This window comes from Blennius ocellaris (genome assembly GCF_963422515.1).
Source record: "Blennius ocellaris genome assembly, chromosome: 6".
Taxonomy (NCBI): domain Eukaryota; kingdom Metazoa; phylum Chordata; class Actinopteri; order Blenniiformes; family Blenniidae; genus Blennius; species Blennius ocellaris.
Window position 1 is genome coordinate 27335519 of NC_137655.1, and position 13806 is coordinate 27349324.

General features: G+C 46.8%; 1 protein-coding gene across 2 annotated transcripts in view; it reads right to left on the reverse strand.

Annotated features, from left to right (window-relative positions):
• trappc10 (trafficking protein particle complex subunit 10) overlaps positions 1-13806 on the reverse strand; it is a 31162-nt gene that overhangs the window by 4457 nt on the left and 12899 nt on the right. For both annotated transcript variants that reach the window (XM_080497671.1, XM_080497672.1), the window contains 16 exons: positions 13318-13517; positions 12854-13049; positions 12577-12688; positions 12253-12500; positions 12022-12168; positions 11416-11530; positions 10421-10497; positions 10135-10226; positions 9325-9465; positions 8576-8685; positions 4485-5026; positions 4261-4402; positions 3717-3875; positions 1018-1247; positions 515-615; positions 224-347 (listed from right to left, as the gene is read on the reverse strand). In XM_080497671.1, the coding sequence (XP_080353797.1) occupies positions 224-347; positions 515-615; positions 1018-1247; positions 3717-3875; positions 4261-4402; positions 4485-5026; positions 8576-8685; positions 9325-9465; positions 10135-10226; positions 10421-10497; positions 11416-11530; positions 12022-12168; positions 12253-12500; positions 12577-12688; positions 12854-13049; positions 13318-13517 (2736 nt within the window). The remainder of the gene's footprint in view (positions 1-223; positions 348-514; positions 616-1017; positions 1248-3716; positions 3876-4260; positions 4403-4484; positions 5027-8575; positions 8686-9324; positions 9466-10134; positions 10227-10420; positions 10498-11415; positions 11531-12021; positions 12169-12252; positions 12501-12576; positions 12689-12853; positions 13050-13317; positions 13518-13806) is intronic.

Here is a 13806-nt window from a genome sequence, read left to right on the forward strand (position 1 = left end):
CGACCCACTACGAATTACGTTAAACATTAAGATCAATGCAAACATAATTGATAGCATTCACATTAATTCACAGCAAAACTGTAATGCTAAACTTGACGGTGACAGGGTTCGGCCAAAATCTCTATTTAAAGACAATAATGAACATAGTCTCAGACATATTGCAGCCTATTTGATCTAATAATCCTTAACGAGTGTAGTTTCGTGTTTGTCCTGTGCAGCTCACCTGTTGTGTTTTAGTGTTGAGCGACTGCAGCTCCAAAGACGCCTGCTGCTTCTCCGCCAGCTTCACTTCTGCCAGCGTGAAGTTCACCTCCGACACGTTCTGCACACACACCTGGATGTACTTTCTGCGGGTCAGAGGTCAGACACGTTTACGACGGGATAGAGTCGATGTTAAAAGAGAAATGTCTGCATTGAGCAACTCTCCTATTGGCAAACTAATTGCTGAATATAGAAAACTGTGAGTTTCAAGTTTGATGCCAGGTCTTTTATTGTGAAGAGATTGGAAGCTCACCTGTTACCAGCAGAAAGCAGAGCGTGTTTGGTCTTGAAGGGGATGTAGAAGGTGAGGGCGAGCAGCGTGGAGTAGATCGACCACGGACAGTCAATAGACATCTGCAGACACAGAACAAAAGATGAAACTACTGAAACCCGAACTAAACGCTAAGTGGGCGGTTTGAGGTTCCGTAAGCAGAAAAGTGGCTGTTACTTTCTTTTAGAGTGAATTATACAACTGCTTGCTCGACAAAAGTCAATATTGTGAGTTACGGTAAAGATTCTTTTGTTCCGCCAACAGTCAGAAAACACACAAGATGTTTACGAAGGAGTAAATCAAACTCCATGTTCCAGAGGATGGAAATGTGACTGAGCTCATATGTCACTGTGGTTTATCACAACTACAACAGATAATTGAATGAAAAGGAGTAATTCTGTTTCTGACTTCAATCAACATGAAAGAGTTGGATGTTTCTGGAAACCATGTGAAGTCATGAGTTCAGTGCGTCACCGGAGCCTCACCCTCTGATCGATGGCGGTCATGGGCGTGTCGGGGTGGCTGTAGCTGCGCGGTCGGTGGCGGACCTCCCCGTTGGTCAGCCTCTCGTTGGGGGGCCTCTCGGCGCCGGACGGGATAATGCACAGGACCTCCAGCTGGAACTCCAGCGTGTGGTAGGGCGGCGTGGCAGGAAGGCTGATGCTGGTCACTTTTTCAGAGGACTGGATGGACAGGACGCTCTCCCTGACCGAGTCTGAGCAGACGACACCACATGAGAACTGGAACACACTTTGACTCAATGTGTCTTGTGGAGCTCTGAGGTCGACATACTGAGCACGCAAAACAATAGGACGACACTCAGAATTATCTTTACTGCAAACTTTCCTTAAAACTTACCTCTTCTTAAAAAACCCACCCTTGACCCGGGTGTCTTAGCAAGTTAAAGGCAACCTTCCCTTTATTTCTAAAATCCTACAGGAAGTAGTTTCAGTCACTGTGGATCAATATCTAACCTGTCCTTTATTTCTAAAATCCTACAGGAAGTAGTTTCAGTCACTGTGGATCAACATCCAACCTCTCTTTTATTTCTAAAATCCTAGAAAAAGTGGTTGCCAGTCAGCTTTTTGAGCATTTGAGCAAAAATGACTTATTTGAGTCTTTCCAGTCAGGTTTTAGATCTCATCATAGCACAAAGGACTGGTCTCTGTTCTGGTCCTGTTAGATCTCAGTGCTGCTTTTGATAATATTGATCAGAACATTGGTATTGTTGATCGTGACATCCTATTACAGAGGCTAGAACATCATCAGGCTTAAAGGTACAGCACTAAACAGGATCCGATCATATTTATCAGACAGATTCCACTTCGTTCATGTTCACGATAATTCCTCAGTCCAGACTGAGGTTAAACATGGAGTTCCACAGGGTTCTGTCTTAGGTCCTATACTTTTTACTTATACGTGCTTCCTGTGTATTAAAAAAAACCACTCCATTAACTTCCATTGTTATGCAGATGACACACAAATCTATTTATCTATGAAACCTGACAATAATAACCAAAGTTTCTAAACTAGAGGCTTGTCTTAAAGATATAAAGGATTGGATGAGTCGTAATTTCCTGCTCCTGAACTCAGATAAAACAGAAATTCTTATATTTGATATAATCACACTGGATGGTATTACTCTGACCTCCAGTACCACTGTGAGGAACCTGGGAGTTATGTTTGATCAGGACTTATCCTTTAACTTCCACATTAAACAAATCTGTAGGACTGCCTTTTTTCACCTACGTAATGTTTCCAAAATTAGAAACATGCTGACTCAGAGTGATGCCGAAAAACTAATCCACGCATTTGTTACTTCGAGACATTTGTTCCTTTTTGTTCCTTAAAAAATCTTCAATTAATTCAAAATGCTGCAATGAGAATCCTGACAAGAACCAGCATAAGAGATCACTCCAATATTAACCTCTCTTCATTGGCTCCCTGTTAAATCGAGAATAGAATTTAAAATCCTCCTGCTAACTTATAAAGCATATATCTTAAAGTACTATTTGTCCCATATCTCCCAAGAAGAACACTTCGTTCTCAGAGTGCTGGCTTACTGCAGGTTAATAGGTTTTCTGAAAGTAGAATGGAGGCAGAGCCTTCAGCTCTCAAGCTCCTGTCTTGTGGAACCAGATCCCAGTTTAAGTAGGGAGGCTGAAAGAGTGTCTACTTTTAAGGCCAGACTGAAAACTTTTCAATTTACTAAAGCTTACAGTTAGGGCTGTTTACCGTCGTTGCCCACGTGGGCGTTGAAGTCCCCCAGGAGAACAAGGGAGTCCCCAGTTGGAGCACTATCTAGCACCCCTCCCAGGGACTCCAAGAAGGTAGGGTAGTCTGAACTGCTGCTCGGTGCATAGGCCGAGACAACAGTCAGAGACCTGTCCCCTACTTGTAGGCGTAGGGACGCAACCCTCTCGTTCACCGGGGTGAACTCCAACACATGGCGGCTGAGCTGTGGGGCAATAAGCAAGCCTACTCCAGCCCGCCGCCTTACACCGCGGGCAACTCCAGAGAAGTGGAGTATCCAGCCCCTGACGAGGAGGAGGAGCTGGGTTCCAGAGTCCAAGCTATGCGTGGAGGTGAGCCCGACTATATCTAGACGGTATCGCTCAGCCTCCTGCACAAGCTCGGGCTCCTTCCCCTTCAGTGAGGTCACATTCCATGTCCCAAAAACCAGATTCTGTGTCCGGGATCGGGTCGTCGAGGTCCCTGCTGTCGACTTCTACCCAATCCACACTGTGCCTTACTGGGCGACGACAATTCTCTTTGGGTGGTTGTCCATAGGGGCTTTTTGAACTGCTTTAGTCTGACCAGTCACCTCGGACCTGTTTGCCTTGGGAGACCCTACTGGGGCAACAACATAGCTCCGAGAATCATTTAAGTACTCAAACTCCCCCACCATGATAAGGTAGCAGTTCAAAGGGGCTGAACCATGTATCTGAGAATTCATGTTCTAATACCTACAAGCAGAAAAACCCCCAAACATTTTTAAGAATAACACAGAGCTGGAAAAGAAACTCAGAACTGCTTTCTAATGAAGTCTACCTGTGATTGGGTTTTCCTCAGGCTTTAGTGTGACCAGACTGAGGCCATGACCCGTTAAACTGTACGTACGTGTAAAACAATGCAGCCTCAGTGAGATACATTTTATTTTAACGTTTGCTGTGTAACGACAGACCTTCGGTGGGGCTGCTGATGCGGGCGGTGCAGCTGGTGGAGGGGAGGAGAGGCATGGTGTCGGTGTTGCTGAGCTGCAGGGCGTCTCCCTTCTTCACCGTGTAGTGACCCGTCAACAAGGTGAACTTCACCATCTGAGGCAGACCAGCCAACAGCGGCTCTGCAGACACAACACACAAACACACTGAGCGACACTCCCACACACACACATACAGTCAGCCATCTTCTTCCACAGCGGTCAAAACGCTCATTTTTAATGTAAATATCAACACATCTACAAGAAGTAGCAAAAAACGTGAATTGATGTATTGATCAGTTTCAGTCAACAATCCATTAATGAAAGTGAATCTGCTATTCTGCACTTTTCTTCTCAATAACAAAATATAGAAAACACAAAAATGCATTGCTTTGAATTTTGGTCCAGTTTGTAGACTTTGATTGTCAATTCCTGCATGATAAAAATGCAGTTCCTGCTGATATTTGAAAAGTCTGAGGCCCTCCAGAACTTCCACCTCTCAGTCAGACGATAAGAAGAAGAGCGGTACCAGAGAGGGGCTCCACGGTGAGCTGGGGCTCCTGAGAATACACTTCATAGCGCACCGAGGGGTAGATATGAGGCAGGACAAACTGCACCTCGCCCACTGTGGCACACAGCTGGCGCAGTGTGTAAGTGCCTGGCTGTCCACTCTGGAATAAAAACAGACGAAAGATGACGAGTTTACCGCAAAAAGAGGGTGGGACAGCCAAATGACTGTTTATTGTGTCTTACTGGTGCCGTGAAGGTGATGCTGTTGTTGCCGGGCTCTAACGTTACATCTTGCACCTTCAGCATCTGCGCTCCCTCCTTCATGGACACAGTGGGCGGGCTGATGCAGTTGGGCGTGTCTGGCGGCGAGCCGCTGTCGTGCCGACGCATGAGCAGGTGAGTGTTTTTACAAATCACTCCCGTGGAGTTGAGGGAATTGTCCGTGGGGCTCCTGTCCTGGATCTCGTCGAGCTCCAACGAGGGGCCGGCGGCCGAGGAGGAGGATGAGGAGTGGGGGCCCACCGCCGAGTTGATCTGGGTAAACTCTATTGTCCCTGGCTTGGTTTGTCTATGAGCTCCTTTCGATCTGCCAAGAGTCCCTCCGTGATCCACGTCAAAGTGGATGATGGCCCCCAGCTGCTGTATGTGCACCGTCACGGGCATCAAGCACCTGAGCGTGAGCTCCACCTGCAGGACGGCTCCAGAGTGCACCGACGCAGTCGCCGGGTGGAACTGCAGCCGCGTCAGCTGAGTGAAAACACTCATGCTGAGAGAAACTTCGTGAGCTGAGGACAAAAAGCACAAAAGTTCAGATTCAGGCAGAGATTGAAGATCTTCATACTGTACAAGTCCAAACTCGGGACGAGCCGGACTACAAGTATTTCATCTGAAGTGGGCTCGACCGGCAAAATAGTGCCATGATAACCTTCAAATTCTAACTTTAAAGGTTTCCTTTGTCATGGTGCAGAGTATACGTGATGAAAATGTTTACATTAGAAAATGTGCCACCCTATTGAAAGGAAAACTGTTTTTTCGAGGCTCAAATTTGGAAAAAAGTTTAAGGAGAGACAAATGTCATCTCACAATGTTTCAAGTGAAGGCAAATTTGTTTTGGTTCAGAAAAGTTTCACATTTAAAATGATGCGGTTGACATGTCGGGCGACTGTCGGAGCTGTTTTGTACAATGGTTTTGTAATGAAAACACACACACACACGAACGCAGACAACAAGATGCTATAAACATTAACAGAAGAAGAACACGGACATTCTAGTGGACAGGACACCAAGTTGGATTGTTATTATTGTGACTGTCAAAATAAAACTACCAAGTTGGATTGTTATTACGGTGAATGTCAAAATAAAAGTACAGGACAGAGAGTCATTGCTCTCTGGAGGAAACTTTGTTCTAATTCTTAATCGACTCGCAGTTGTAGTTGTGTAGACGAACCGTTGCTCCAGCCGTGGAGCAGATCACCAACAGATCACCAGCAGATTAACAGATGATCAACTAGTCATCTGTTGGTGATCTGCTGTTAATCTGCTGATCACCACAGATCACCAGCATATTAACAGTAGATCACCAGCAGATCACCAACAGCTCACTAGCAGACCACCAGCAGACCACCAGCAGATCAACAGCAGATGACCAGCATATTAACAGTAGATCACCAACAGCACACTAGCAGACCACCAGCAGGTCACCAGCAGGTCACCAGCAGGTCACCAGTAGATCACCAACAGCTCACTAGCAGACCACCAGCAGACCACCAGCAGGTCACCAGCAGGTCACCAGCAGGTCACCAGCAGATCACCAGCAGATCACCAACAGCTCACTAGCAGACCACCAGCAGATCACCAGCAGATCACCAGCAGGTCACCAGCAGGTCACCAGCAGGTCACCAGTAGATCACCAACAGCTCACTAGCAGACCACCAGCAGGTCACCAGCAGGTCACCAGCAGATCACCAGCAGATCACCAGCAGGTCACCAGTAGATCACCAACAGCTCACTAGCAGACCACCAGCAGATCACCAGCAGGTCACCAGCAGGTCACCAGCAGATCACCAGCAGGTCACCAGTAGATCACCAACAGCTCACCAGCAGATCACCAGCAGATCACCAGCAGGTCACCAGCAGGTCACCAGCAGGTCACCAGCAGGTCACCAGTAGATCACCAACAGCTCACTAGCAGACCACCAGCAGACCACCAGCAGGTCACCAGCAGATCACCAGCAGGTCACCAGCAGGTCACCAGTAGATCACCAGCAGGTCACCAGTAGATCACCAACAGCTCACTAGCAGACCACCAGCAGATCACCAGCAGGTCACCAGCAGGTCACCAGCAGATCACCAGCAGGTCACCAGTAGATCACCAACAGCTCACCAGCAGATCACCAGCAGATCACCAGCAGGTCACCAGCAGGTCACCAGCAGGTCACCAGCAGGTCACCAGTAGATCACCAACAGCTCACTAGCAGACCACCAGCAGACCACCAGCAGGTCACCAGCAGATCACCAGCAGGTCACCAGCAGGTCACCAGTAGATCACCAGCAGGTCACCAGTAGATCACCAACAGCTCACTAGCAGACCACCAGCAGATCACCAGCAGGTCACCAGCAGGTCACCAGTAGATCACCAGCAGACCACCAGCAGACCACCAGCAGGTCACCAGCAGTCCCATTGGCCTTTCCAGAACGTGTTGTTTTCGCCCATCTACACATCAATGGAGCCCAAAAATGCAATGAAAGTCAATAGATGTCACTTGACAATGTTGCTGTGTTCAACGGATCCTAAAATTAAAATAACTAAAACACATGGAATTACCAGATATTACCATTATTGTATACCAGCAAAGGGACCCGGGCTCACAGGCTTAACATTGAAACTTTCTTAACCCCCTGTTTTCTGGTTTCATTCAGTCTGAGAACAATTCCTCACAGGTTTCTCTCAGGTCACGTGAAGCAGAGAAGATGCAGCATTTTAAAGACTCTGCTTGTTCTTAACGCAGCCTGGCCCATGTCGCTGGCTCTTCATTCAACCTCCTCCCAGAGTGCAGAAGACGAGCCCACTTATATCTGCACTGCACAGTCAAAAGGGAGGAACAGGATGCATGCTTTCTCCACCGACTCAGGCAGGGTTCACTCTCGTGTTACACTTTCCTGTGTCAGACTTTGGAAGAGAAAGTTTGGACTTGTTTGCTGCTCACATTGCCGTTTTTCTTTGTTGCCATAGAACAAATTGGAAACCAAACACGTTGGACTGCTGCTAACCTGCGTGATGACGTACACCACAACACGGGATTTCTTCAACAAGGCATGTGGAGTTGTTGTCGTAGCAAATTGTACAAACTCTGAGCTCCTGGATGGGTTCAAAGTGTACGAGGTGTCAGGGATGTGTGTGTTGTGAGGACGTGGTGCTTCTGACCTCGCCACATCCTGCCTTTGTTCCCACAACAGGAAAATCTGAACGCAGCACCTGCTTTTCACAACCGACTCCGTCCACTGGTTTACGCTCTGCACGGTTCACGTGTTCACACTTTCACTACCTCACGTCAGAAATCACCCCAGAGTCTGTTTAAGCCACGCCGAACGTAACAAGTGTGCGCACACCCTCAGAAGTGGCGAAGCGACAGCTCATCGTTGGGCCACATGCCAGAAGAAGAAACATTCTTGCTTGTTGAACATTTGTCACTGTTCAGTTTGAGTCACTGCAGCACACAAACTGGTTTTTGCTGCAGCGTAACAGCTGAGGCTTCGTCTACAAGACGTTTTATGGAAAAACCTGCCTTTTGCAACAAAAGGACTTGTGTTTACACGGCAATGGCAGAAACACTTAAAACAATGTCATGAGCATATTGGGCCACAAGTGGGTGCTGTTTTGGTTTCTGTAACGAACCCACACACAGACATGCACAGAGAGAACAATAGGCCACAAACATTAACAATAGCAAGAAGAGAGATTTGTATTTGTGACGCTCAACTGTAAAAGTCCCAGGAGAAAATGGCCTGTGAGTCACGACACCATTGTTGTTATTGTTGATCTACTGAGCATGTGCAGAAGAACTATTTAGTACAGGGCCGTATTGTGACTGCATGGTCGCAGCGCTTCAAGGAGACGGGTCCCGAACGTTTCCAGAAAATGACATTTTCAGGCGTTTACACGACGACGGAGCCCCAGCATTTTCAAAAAGTTCCACCCCGTTCTCAAAAAGTAGTTGTACGATTACTGCTCAGTTAAACAGAAAAGCAGTTTTATATTGCTTGTGACGTGACGCAGATCCCAAGCAGGGGATTTCATGTCTCTACTCCGTTGTGTTGCGCAGGTCGTCACTTACACTGGCCTCCAGTCTCCCCAGTGAAGGTCAGAATCTCCTGACAAAAGTGCTTTCTCTCCTCTGTGGTCAGATTCAGGTCGCCTGCCAACAAGGCACTGGTTTGTAAGTATCTGCGGGCGGTTGTGAAGGAAAGAAAACAAAGCAGAGTAGCTCAGCCATGTGAGGCCAAAGCAGGAAGACTCATGCTTTTTAAATAAAATCCCAGCACTGCTGAGTGGTGTGGCGTTAGTTCTCAAGCTTCACAGTGAGGATGACCTGTTTGAGTCTGAGCGTCTCTCTGTGTACTACGGTTCTCAGTTCCTTCACTCGTCTCTGTATGATCAGTTTGACGCCACATTTTGGATGGAAGGACTATAACTTTGTTCACATCAACTTTGTGTCACCATTCCCTCTTTCATTACAAAGTAGAAATACATGGGAGAAACCCTCACATTAGTTCAATGAGCAAGTCAAAAGGCCATTTAGCTGACTCAACAACTAATACAATCTGCACAAACCACCTGTTTATTTACCAAGTACCTCCAGCCATGTATCCATTCACACAGCTTATCTACAATTATGACTTGCAGAAGTATTAAAGCTGATCATATGGAACAATCTTACACTGATCATGCACCAGGCTTCCACTCTTTCACTTCTAAAACATCAGCTATCTTTTAACTTTGTTCATTGTAATGAAGCGAATGCTGCATGTAGCCTGCATGAGGTTGGATGTAAATGGACATGATTTCAGTGGTTTGAAAGGATACTCTTCAGTCCTGCCCAGCAGTTTCTGACACTCTGCGATCTGTCTTCTGGTGTGCGTCACAGGGAGGCTCCAGCCCTCTGAAACGTACGACTTCAGGGCTTCTTGTAAGAACTTCTCAGCTCGCTCAGGATCCCCTTTCCTCCTGGTAAACACACAGCAACACACAAATACATGAGCGCATTTTTTACAGAAAAGTACAAAGAATTACAGACGAGTGGAGTGCTTGTAGGACCACTGAACCTTAAGGTTTTACTCACTATAATGTTTGATTTTCTTTCCCTCAACTCGTGGCTATGCTGAAACTGAAATCTGCATTTACAGTGGTAAAGTCTGATCAAGAAGTTAAAGTAGGAACAGAAAGATACATTTGATTTCTCACTATATGTGACACTCGTTGTTTTTTACATCTAAGAGCAACATCAGTCTGCAGTCGTTCTCAGTCAATCCACTAATCCACTCATGATCCACTCAGGAGAACCTCATGAACGCCACTAAAATATGAAGACGAACAGACTTTTTTCTCTCGTTTTCAACATTTGCGAAGAAATGGCAAACACTGATGTTGTTACCATAGAAACCAGTGGCCGCGCTCCTACACTGTTTATTAAACAAAGCTGGATGGACTATTTCCTTGCATGCCACGTGATCTACCCGGATGACCTCTGACCTATTGGCCACGACTGAACCAGGAGAGACTAGACGTCACACGGTGTGAAGATGAATTGCCACCTAATCTGTTGTTAATGTACACAGGGATGAGTGGAAAACACACGTGCATGACCTGTATAACCCCGAGCAGACATTTCCTTACATGTAGAACTCAGCCAGGCTTTTCCCCACCAGCCTCGCCGACCTCAGCCGGCCGATGGCTCTGTACATTTCCATCGCAGCGTGAGACAGTTCCTGATGCAAGAAGGAGCCAACAAGGCGTTGGAGGAGGGCGAAGGGGAAGTGAGGGAAAAAAAGATCATTAAATTAACTGCGTCCGCTGAGATTTCTGGGACGTTACATCAGAAGACTGAATTTGAAGAAAACTGGATAACGACACGTGTTGTGCTGGGGGTTTGCTGCGGCTCTCGCCAAGCCGTGGGACTTACGAGATAGTGCCGTTCAAAAGCTTCCACCGACGACAACGCTTCTTTCAGCTTTTTGTACGGGCTCTGCAAACTGTTCACTGTGGAGGGGAAAACAGACGGGTTTACAAACGACGCACACTGTTGGAGATTTGGGTTTGGGAACGGAGGTCAGTGTTCTTCATTAACATTTAATTGACATGGCTGCTTGAACAAGCGCACACTTGTTTCAGGACGGAGAGAATTAGAGCCCGAGGGGCCGTGACGGAGCCAGGGCTGCAACAGGAGCTCAAACGCTTTGCTTCAGCACTGCAGGAACAAAAACGGAGGTTTCTCACATGGAAACTGCCACAATACCACTTTAAAGCTTCACTATGTATCTGATAAAATACACATTTACTAATTTGAGCATATTTTTATATTTTCTTCTCGACCAGGGGATCAAACACATTTTAATTCAGGGGACTTTAAAGTTTTTCCTTTGTTGTGGCGCAGAGTGTACGTGATGAAAATGTCCACATTTTCAAAAAAGCAAACAATTGGCTACTCCCAAAAATCATTACCAACTCAACATGAAGCCAAATTTAATGAAACCTGAAACCACCTGCAAATGCAAATTCTTTTTTCAAGAAAAGTACTGAGAGAAAACTCCCTCCTGCACAGAGAACAGGCAAACACACACAGTCCTAAAGCTGAAGTGCATCTCTGGTGGTGATCAGAGCAAGAATATTGACTAAAACTACAAACACGTGAGGATAAATGTTTTGTGGACATTGAAAAATGCAGTGAAGATTTAGAACTGAATAAAAAAGGCTTTAATTCCCCCTACTGCTTGGTATAGCCTTTGCGATCTTAAGAGGAGTCAGTGTTTACTACTCAGTGTTTCCTTCTGGCCTCTGATAAGGCAGAAGATACATACAGCAGTAGAAAACATCTGCCAGTACTAAATTACTGGCCAGAGTCAAGCAAGATTTGCAAATACTCGCTTAACTCGCTCCACCTGGCAGCAGACGACTCACCTGTCTCAGGCCTCTCGTCTCCCAGCCCGGCCAACAGGTCCACCGTCCTGTTCAGGTCCTCTGATGTGGGTCCTTTCTCCGACACCAGGCCACACAGCTCCCCCAAACACTTCAGCTGGAAACGTCAGACAACACTAAATTATGTTTAAAATCCTATTACATTTCAAATGTATGCTTGATTCTTCAAATAATCAATAATAAAAGAATGAGAAAATGACTTCTAAAAGACTAGACATTAGTTTTGAAGAAATAAATGAATAGAAAATCACACACTCACTTATATTTGAATAGTTATGAATGGTTGGTAGAACCAACAATTTACCGGACATCAAGTCTATTGGCTATGCTTTTGTTTAGGCCAGGGATGTCAAACCTGAGACCAAATCCAGCAAGATGCTTTAATCCGGCCCACTCAACACCAAGCAAATTGTAAATATTTGAAGGAAAACATTTCAAATGGACATTTCACTGTATTTTGCACCAGAATGTTTCATTAAAATTGTTTTTGCTTTTCATCTCATACGCTCTGAGCCACGGTAGAGAAAGTAGTTTAGCGGTGCGGGCGAGGCAAGGTGACAGGTTGTCCACTGAACTACAATGTCCCACCTTGTCTGTAGCATAAGCCCAGAGGCCGACAGTGTGGGAGCAGTTGGCTGCTAACTGGGCCTGATCGCAGCAGCCTTCGATCCTGTGCAGAACCTCCAAACAACTGAGGAACACCCAGCAGTCCAGCGCCCCCTCCACTACCGACACCTGGCGCACACAGTGAACAAGACGGTTCAGGGAGTGAAATACGACTGAGCTTCACCAAAGGTGCCGCCGTACAACGGTGTTCACCTCCAGCAGGCGCAGCTCCTGGACGCAGTTGTGGAGCAGCTCCAGCGCTCTCTGGGTCACCTCCCAGGGCCGCTGGAGGAAGATGAGTAAAGTGCATTGGCGAGAGAACAGGTAGCTCCTCAGGTCCAGCAGGCTGGCCTCTCCGCGCTGGATGCCGTCCCTCTTCTCCATGTCGATGGGCCTCCGGAGCAGCAGGCCGCTCCAGTTCCGCACCGGCGCGCAGAAGGAGCCCAGCCAGTTCGCAGTGTCTGCGGGCAGAAACCCACGTAAACCACAGTACCTCCTAATCCAACGTCACAGACGGCCTGAGGAATCGTGACATACCTCCAGCTCCAAAGTTAAGGACATACTGGGTGAAAAGAGCGTCCAGTTCATCGTACTGGACCAAGGCATCCTCAAACTGCTGCAGCATCTCAAACACAAAGGCCAGCTCCTCCTGCACAAGCACACACACCAGAACCTCAAACTCCACAGACCGAACACAAGGGTGGCGTCAACGGACATCCAAAATGGAACAACGGTTTTCTGATCTCACTTGAAAACGTTGACTTGAGAGCCCGAAGATCTGAAATTTGACAGGATTTCTTGCATGTGTACGTACCTGGACCATGAAGTATTCGCAGAAGCTCCAGCCCGGCTGAGTGCGTTTCTCTCGGAGTGTCCGCATGTCGTCCTCGAAGCGGCCCAGGTTCTTGGTGAAAGACATCAGGAGGAGCGTCCGCAGCTTCAGCAGCAAGGAATTCCAGGACTCCTGCGACCGGGACGAGTCCTTCAGGGGATCTGACAGAACCACACACCTGGCAGGACGATTCACGTTTATTATGGTTCAACATACAATTCTTAAACATATTTACTCCACTAATAAATGGAATATTAATCAACTGCAGTCATTTTTCAAATGAATCTCTGGCTATGATTTAACAGTTTAATGTTCAATGTTCAAGTCGTTTTCGTGAGTAACTGTTTGGTTTTTGTGAAAATATACACTTTCTGAATTAGTTCAGTTGTTTCTCCAACGCAGTCTAAAATAAATCAAACGGTGTGATGGAGAATTAAATCTCTCACCTGTCGTTCTGTTTGTTGCAGAAATCGCTGCGGATCTTGTCCACGATGGACGAGCGGGGCAGGATGTTGGTCTTGTTCTTCTTCTTGGTGTCGTTGGTTTCCACGACGATGATGACCCAGTCGGGCGAGCTGTGTGTCCGCAGGCTGTTCTGCCAGCGCATCATGTCCTCCTTCACTGAGCTCTTGTATGACTCCGTATCCTAAAAATAAAGTGAGTTTTTTTTTTAATGAAATACCCCGTCTGTTGGTCGTGTGACTTAGTGCTTTTTTAAGTGGCTACTTTTAGTATCTGAACCTCTTGTGGCCCCGACAGAGACGGTTGAGACCCGTAGTTAGAGCTTTAATTTGATAGCAAAGAGTTACGCCAAACAGCGACACTCCAACTCTCCCTTCTCTGATGTCGCCACGATTTAAAAAAAGGTCTGGGTGTTTCCTTCTCACACAGGTGCAAATGTCATTTTGGCAACCTTTAATCAGGTGAAGCCCCTG